The sequence below is a fragment of the Condylura cristata genome, unplaced genomic scaffold (genome assembly GCF_000260355.1).
Source record: "Condylura cristata isolate star-nosed mole 26May11 unplaced genomic scaffold, ConCri1.0 scaffold00034, whole genome shotgun sequence".
In the NCBI taxonomy this organism is placed as follows: Eukaryota; Metazoa; Chordata; class Mammalia; order Eulipotyphla; family Talpidae; genus Condylura; species Condylura cristata.
This window is the reverse complement of record NW_004567135.1, coordinates 10,049,008-10,057,625: the sequence shown is the minus strand read 5'-3', so window position 1 is coordinate 10,057,625 and position 8,618 is coordinate 10,049,008. Positions and strand designations below refer to the sequence as shown.

The 8,618-nt window shown below is 34.5% G+C and overlaps 1 protein-coding gene across 15 annotated transcripts in view; it reads left to right on the top strand.

Annotated features, from left to right (window-relative positions):
- Positions 1-8,618, top strand: part of ERC1 (ELKS/RAB6-interacting/CAST family member 1) — a 302,503-nt gene that overhangs the window by 126,115 nt on the left and 167,770 nt on the right. For 12 of the 15 annotated variants that reach the window (XM_012732452.1, XM_012732450.1, XM_012732447.1 and 9 more), the window contains one exon: positions 2,368-2,379. The exons of the other annotated variants lie outside the window; for them this stretch is intronic. In XM_012732452.1, coding sequence (XP_012587906.1) covers positions 2,368-2,379 — 12 coding nt within the window. The remainder of the gene's footprint in view (positions 1-2,367; positions 2,380-8,618) is intronic. 15 annotated transcript variants of the gene reach the window in all.

The following is an 8,618-nucleotide window of genomic DNA, read 5'->3' as shown; positions in this document are numbered from 1 at the left end:
ACACCATGTGGTCACCTCCGGGGCAGGTGGGAATCGAACTCATGCGGAAGTGGCTTTAGCTTCTCAGTGTAGTGCTTTAACCCGCTGCGCCACCAGGGAGGGCCCGGTTGACCTAAATTTTATTTTGGACTTCTCACTGGGAAAATAAACTTTATTTTGTGATTATTTTATATTGGTATAATATACTCAGGTAAATGTGGTACAATATAATCTGCATATGTAAACTTACATATTTTGTCTTATTATTGTATTTTTCTGTATAAAAATCTTGAATTGATACTCATTTTAATTTCTCCCAAGAACCATGTGTACACATTATTATTAAGCTGTTTATAACTTTGGCAAAATCAGTATGTGACTCATTAGTGCAGTGTTTCCAGTTAGAGAACAATTTCCTTTAAGTTTATGTGCCTTTGACCAATGAAGTACAGCATCAATGAATATGACTGTAATGTAGCTGGAATACAAGAGAAATGACTGCTACTGTTGTGGTGATGTATGTTCTTTCTTGGGGGAGAATGTGTGGTGTTTAAAAAAGACAGAAAAAGGAAAGGATGTTAGAGTATTATAACTAAAGATGACTGTTTCTTTATCTGATCCTGCTTGCTTTAGCTTGCTTTCTGGGGAAGCTGCTAGTTTCTTCTTCCTCCTTGATGAATTTCACTGATTTCATTTAAAAGAAAGCTCTACATGAATAGTCAATTCTATTAAGTTATCATCCAAAAGTTTCTTGTGGGCACAGCACCTTACAGTATCTTGTGTTACCGTAGTCTTGATAGGAATTTTGGTTTAGTGGTTACTTTAAAGTTTTACTTGAAAGTGTTAACATTAGAATTATATATAGTTATTCCATGTGCTTTTTCCCTCTTAAATATATTTTCCACGAGCTATTGCTTGACACCAGAGTGAAATAACTCATGAATAATGAAATAAGTAAAAAGATAATTAAACTTGCTCACTGTTGACAAACTAAGGAGTAACTTTTTTTTTTCATGGATTTACCTGTGTCTTATATAGAACCTTTATTCATAAAAGATTTCAGTTAGTGTCATGTTAAACTAAAATTATTCTAATTTACTGTGTCATAACCCACAAAAATTGAAAGTCACTGGGGACAATCATTTGATGCTAGACTCTTCCTGCCTTTGATCAGTATCTGTAATTTACATTATTTTATATGTGGATTTTTATCATTTCCCTTAAGATTCTCTAAGTATCTTAGAATATACAAAAAATGCTTGGGTGAGAGGTGTCAGAGACTTCTATTCTTATCTGGAGCTGCCTTACAGTGTATTGCATGATGGTGAGGAAGTCATTTTGTTCCTGTTTTCTGTCTCTTTCATCTGTATTAGGGATAACCTTGTCATCTTTACCTTTCATTATTCTTACGATGTCTTTTAAAAACTGGTTTTAAGTACTAAGATTTTAAAAATCATTAAAGTACAATTTGAAATGGTGCTTGCATTCAAGAAATAACTATCTTGTATTAGATTATAAAGAAAATTTAGATCCTAAAGACAGTCTGCCTTTAGAAGGCACTGCCTTTAGAAGTCTTCATATTTGGAGGATAATAGTAACTCAGTGAAATTGATTAATAAAATAAAATTGCCTGTTAATATAAAAAGCAGTAATGAACCCGGGGCTTCATGCTGCAGGGAGTATTACGCACGGCTACTTTGCGCCTCTTAACTGCTGAATAGTATGGAAAATGAACTGATACTTACAAAGCTGTTTGTTCTTGTGCATTATTGCTGTTAGATTGCACCATTTGAGATGGGTTTTAAAAGAGAAATATTGGTTGTAATTAGGAAAAATGTTTTTGTTTTCATATTTGACATTATTTTATAAATTCTTCCAAAATATTAGTTCTGTGTTCGAAAGATTAATTGAAGCTGTCAGTGTTTTTCTGCTTGTGCTCCTGGTTAATGTCGATCCACAAAATGGAAAGGGGTTGGGAAGAGGAGAGTCACTTTTAAGGCGAGTGTGTCTAAAGTGAAGCCAAATAAGTTGTCAGGTAACAAATAACTAGCTATTCAGATGAAAGGGGAGAAAAAACCTCTTATTTTCCTTTGTGTTTGAGAAAGTTTTTTCCCCTTTCATGGGAAATGGTAAATTTTAGACAATTTTTTTTGAGATTTACATTAACATGATGGTGTAATCTAATATGAAAATATAATTGTTAAGAGTTGAAAAGCTGAAACTACTAATTTTTAGTGCTTGTGCAGAATGTGTGTGATTCCTTCCCCTTCTCTAGTTTTGTGCTTGATGTTTATGTCTATGAGCAGTATTTTTTCTGGATATTGTTCTTATTAATTCTTTCTAACTTTCTCTTTCACAACTTCTTACTGGATTTGCTGTTTCCATCAGTCTCACCTCAAGGTCAGTATGCTTATACTAAACAGAGATATGTGATAGAGCTTTGTATAGTTACATTCTTGAACTTCTAAAAAGCAACTGAAATGATAGAACTTATTTCAGGAAAGAGATTTTTAGAAGTCAAGTTTTCAGCAGGTAAAATGTCAGGAGTTTTAGATTTTTCTGCTCTTCACAAGCCAGAGAGAAGTGAAGGTGAAAAGAGTGGGCCAGTGGGGAATGAAGAGGGAAATTAAAATTTCATCGGTGACACTTGGGCTTTTATATGAACAGGATAGAATACAGCATGAGTGATAGACAGTTGTTATAGTCTTGTGGATTTATGTAAAACCTTTTCTGTAATCACATTCACAAACCTCTAAACACTCACACACACACACACACACACACACTCACTCACTCTCACTGCACCACCACCCCAGCATACATACGCACCAAACACAACCTTTAAATTTTTTTTTTTGTTATTCTGCTGAGTGATAGAAGTGTTGGTAACAAATCAGTAACCACGACTGTTTTTTATATGTGCCAGAAACTGTGTGGTAGAAACATTGTTTTATTTCATTTGCTCATCTTGAAAAGTATGTAGAGAGATTTATTGTCTACACCTTTTAAGGTACATAACACAAGTGCTGTCCATCTTCATTAATAACTTAGTAAGAGAAATTGGCAGAAAACAATAAGAAATTGTATTTTAAAAGTTATTTTGAATACAAGTCATGGCAATGTAAATTATGAGAATTTCTGAAAACTATTGTTAACACCACATGTATTTTAGCACCTCTTTTGTAATAACTCTGGTATCATATATCTTTACTGTTTATAAAAGCACCTGTGTCTGTCTCATTGCTGGTATATGGGTTACAAGGACAAATAATTATTCTAGAAGAACTAAGAAGAGGAAACATGATTTCTCTAGGGTCAGCAAACTAGTAAGTATTGGTACTTAGATTTGAGCCAGATTTTCTTATTTAAACCTCAGAGTCCTTTGTACTATTTATATACTGTCTAGCTTAGGAGTTAAGAGTGCGAATTATGGAGTCCCAGGTTGCTTGACATTTCCTCAGATTTCTCATCCATAGTTTTTTAAAGTCTTTAAAATGGTAATAATTAGCTAATCTAAAGAGTTGTAAATAATGAGAGCTAATACAAATAACAAAGGTTGAAACAAATAGTTCCTGGCTCTGGTAAGCAATCAGTAACTGAAGCTATTGGGATTATTTCTTTTTGCCTTCTTTATGGAGTTCTGTTTGATCCAGCACCTCACAACAAGAAGTCCCATGCATTTCATGGCCTTTAGAAAGACTGGACTGTCTTTATTGACTCATGTTAGTATCAACAGGAGGTGCAAAGCTGAATTCCAATGCAAAGCTGTGTATATGTAGAAAAAGAGAAAACATGACATGTTTTTTTTGTTGTTTTTGAAGACTCTACTTGTCTTTGTAGATGCTACATTTGCATTAAAGATTGAAAGATGAATTCAAGGCTTTGTTGGAAAAAATTTCCTTTTCCCAGTTCTGCTCCTTGATATTTCTTATGCAGATAGTGTGGTATACATCTAATGATGAATGGAAATGTAAGGAACTTAGTAAACTGTCAAAGCTTAAACAAATGTAGATCCTCTTGCATTCCAGAGCTCTTTCCTCCTGGACAGTGCTTTCAATTTGTCTTTTTATTTTTAAAGATGTATTTTTTAATTTCTTTGTGTATATTAAGAACTCGGTGTAGGCCAGAGGTATGGAGGATGAGAGGATTCACCAGAGACAGATTGGGGAGCAGAACAGGTGGATCTACTAAAATACACTGCTGAGGGGAGCAGCAGGCAAGACAGGAGAGGTCTGCTGTGCCAGGGGATCAGCTCCCAGGCCTGGAATCCAATCCATGCTGTGGTGGCTGGTGATAGCTGCATAGTGCTGAAACTTAACCCCTAGTGTCACCAGGGAGGTTCTCAATATATTTTTAAATATATTGGTAAAGTTGACGATAACCTTTGATGAAAATGGCTCCACCTATCACCTGGTATTTGGTCTAATTTTCTGGCAACTATAAGGCCTTGAAGTAATTTTCTCTAGATGTAAAATTACTCCCTGACTCTTTCTATAAAACCTTTGTTTTCTGTTTGGCCTGTCCACATAAAGTAAACAAAAATCATAGTGTCTTACATTTACTTAGTGTCTGATAGCTTACAGTATTCTTTAACATTTATCATTTAATGTAAGTGAAGACTTTCTGTGGAAGTGAAGTTTTTCTTACTGTGTCACACTAATCATTTCAAATGGAGAATAATAGTACCTTTTTAGAGTCAAAGTACATAGGAATACTACTCAATTTAGCTGGTCTACTAGCTTAGAACTAACGCCTACTTTCTCTCAAGTTATTGAAGAAAATGAAATGAATCAATATGAGAATGATGTACTTAACCCTTTTGAAAAAAGAAAAAAAACACTGAATGATGAAATTTTTTAAGAACAAAGAAAGTCCCATGGGAAATCTAGAGAGCAGTGGGTTTTAAACCTTGCAATGTGTATGCCATCTTCATTCAGTATTTGCTGTCAAAGATTTACCAAATAATCAAGCAGAGAGGTTAAGTATATGGTAGTGGCAGTCAGAACTAGGTTTGAATACTACTATGATTTATAAAGTTATGATTTTGATGGTTTGATCTTTTAATCTATAAAATGTAGTAAATATTACAAGAATGTTTATAATAGGATGATATGTGATAATATGATGATAAGCATTCAATGTTTGGTCTGTAATGCCTAAGGTTATTACAGTGTTATATCTTAGTGCTATAATAGATCATTCAGTACACACATACCCCACCTAAAATGTAGGGGAAAAGCATAGTTCACATTTCTTTGGAATGGAAGGGGAAATTAAGATAAAAAATTTATATATTAAAATGAGGTAAGTGCATGTGTGTGTGGTGGTGGAGGTATGTATGTGTGTGTGGGGTGAATGTTATTCTGACCTCTTGTGGTATGCCAGTTCGGATGTCCATCATATTATTTATTCTACATAACAGTACTGAGAGATGGGCGTTACTCTCATATCATAAATTAAAAATATTAGAAAATAAAAAATACTGAACTTGAAAGAGAGTAGTGATCACATAAGTAATGAGTGGTAAGCAATATTGAATCCAGCATTCTCTTGACACTTAAGACTTTTTCTGTAAACCTCCTGATCCGTGTATTCCTGTCACTGTACTCCTCATGCCCTGGGGACCATGTACATGGTTTAGATTTAGGAGTTTACCATGCGATGTTAGCATTTTCTGTTAATTTCAGTGATGATCAAAAACAATTTATATGCGTATTTTAGATCATGTGGGTGAATGTTTCATAACTAAATAGTGTATGTAGTTGCATCATCCATTTTGGAAGTTAAGATCTTGTTGCCCTCAAGTATTGATCACTGTAATTATTGTGGGAAGATCACTGAATTTATTGTGGGAAGATCAGTGTAATTATAAAGAAAGAACTAGGTGAACCTTTTACATAATGCTGCTTTTATTTTAAGCAAATTTCAAAAGATGTTATAATGTACTGTATGAAATAATTTGCTTTTAGCAATTTGGCAAATAAAAGTTTTGGGATAATTTAATCTATTTAATAGAACTTTTATCAAGAGTACTAAGTACCATGCTTATGCTGGAGAGCAGTGACTTAACTACAGATTAAAGCTGATAATCTTAATTTCTCTGTGTATTTTAATATTTCTTATGTTTAATTTGTAGACTCTATAGTTTTTATTATAATTTATCAACAGGGATTCTAGAAAATAGTTTCCTTTGTAACTACACTGTCTACTATATGTGGTTCAGGTGCAGCACCTTCACTCACAGGGAGGATGCAGTCCTGCTCTGGTTAGAATTGGAAAGTTTTGTTAAGTTGGTGCCATTTGACCTTTAACTTGTAGAATGAGTAGTGTGTTTGCTGGGCAGACACAGGGCATGGGAAAGAGTAAGGGCAGCAAGACATCTGAAAAGGCAAAAACTAAGACAAAGACACTCTGAAACCCAAAACTTAACTGTGTAAGGAAGTAATGAAAATATGGTATGACTGTTAAGGACCTTTGTACTTATTATGAGAATTTGGATTTTATTATGCAGTCAGTATGAAACTAACAAACATAAAAAGCAGAGAATGTAAACTAAACTTTTATAATTTAATTGTGTGAATACTGAATTACTTTCCCCTTACCCCTTGCCTTACTCACCCCCTCCAAATACCAAATTTCTGTATATTAAATCATGTTTAACATAAAACCTGAAACCTACTGGCTAAAGACCCCTTGAAAGTGGACTGCAAATGTTTTGTAATGAAAATAAATTGTCCTTAAATCTTCAAATTTTTAAGTTAAACTTTTAATTTTTTTGTCTCCCTCTGTTTGCCTGACTCACCCTTTATTAATGAAATAAGAAACTTTAAGCTTTATTCTCTCATTCATTTCATTAGAATGCTTCAGTGATTAGTAGTGCTGTAAAGATTTTTACTGTATTTTAACCCGAATTTAGGAAGAAAGCCACTCATGAAATTTTCTGGTCAGTAACATTGGCATCAGAGAAAAAAGACTTATCTAGATTCCCACAGTAGTCTCCAACTACTATCTCTTCATTATGCATCTTACAGAGAAATATCCAAGTTGAATGTGTTTTTAAACTGAGCTCTGTGAAATCACCAGGTGGTGACTTTTTTGCATGTACAGTAAAGTATTATGCACTGTGATTGAAGTGTATAGGCATAGGTTTTATCATTGCCATAGCCTTAGGTGGGAAGGGAGAGTTAAATAGATTAATATGTACAAAAGCTCTTTTCAGTTGGAAAAACAAATAAGATAGCAAGAAATAAAAGTTACACGTGTTTCATTTTTCTGTCTCTGCTAGCAGTTACTTTCCTAACTTATTGGGCCAGTAGTCTCCATAGACAGGATGTCCACCAAGAATGTTGATTGAATACTTGCTTCATTCTTTGAGCCATGAGACTTCTAACAGAGAAATATGAAAGAGAGAAGAAAAGTAAATGTAGTAGGAAGAAGAATAAAATTTTAAAAAGGAAAAAATATAGAGGCAGGACAGGAAGATGTGTATACTTATTTCTCTTACTACCACAAGGGACTAGAAAATCTAAGGTTATATGCCCTGTTTTAGACAATAATAAAAACTAAGATAATGCATAAAATACACAAATACTTTCCATAAAAATGCTGGATGTTTTTCTATGCCTTAACAAATAAATCAGGGAAAAATTCAGAACAACTTATTACATAGAGCAGTGCCCTCCCCCCTTCATTGTGAAAGAATGAAAACAACTGTCACTGTATTTATTCTGTCATAGGTCCAAAAAATCAAGTCAGTGTTTTAAGACACAGGTTTGCCATATTTCTCTTTTTCCCTACCCCAAATTCAGACTTCTTGGCACAGTACTGCCATCACATTGTTTCATATCCTTGGTCTGTTTTTCAGAATTTATAAGTTTTGCATAAAGCAACAGTTCATGAGTCCTATCTTTACACAATTTGGGAACCAGGCAATGACTATTTTAGATTAAACAACTCCACAAATCATACTAAGGTATATAAGAACAGGTTCTCTGCTTTTCTTTCCTCTGATCACATGTCATTACTAGTGTCATTTTCTTTTTTCTTTAAAAAACAAAAACAAAAACAATCTCTGGCCAATTTTATTAAAGAAAACTTTTACATCGTTTGTATTTTCCTAGTCTGTCCTGGCATGCTTCTAGTGCTCAGAATCACCTGGGTCAGTGACAGCCAGTGCACAAACTCTCCATATTTTCTACACACCCTGACCAGCTCAATATTGTTGCTGTTACTGTGATGTATTCCAGTTTTGGCCAACATGGGATGGTACTCTTTCAGATTTCCCCAAGGCTGGGCAGTTGTTGGGCAATGTACCCAGTTTTGCCTTGTCTTATCTGATCATTTTCAGAGCCTATACCCCCACATGCATTTTCTACTTCCATAGTGAGTTGGAACCTGGACTTGATTGACTCTGGAAACTTTTTCATCTTCCTTGCAGCCACCGTCTTCCTGACCCCAACCCAGGGCAGCTGCCATGATAGCCATGGAGAGAAAATAAGGGGCAGATGTCCTTTTTCAGATTTGGGGGATTTTGTAGTTGTTCTGGCTAGAACCAAACACCTCTTTTCCCTTTCCTGTGTGTTTTAGTATCGGGAGTTGAATTTCCCACCTTAGTTGAGTGATGCTGGAAAACACAGGGT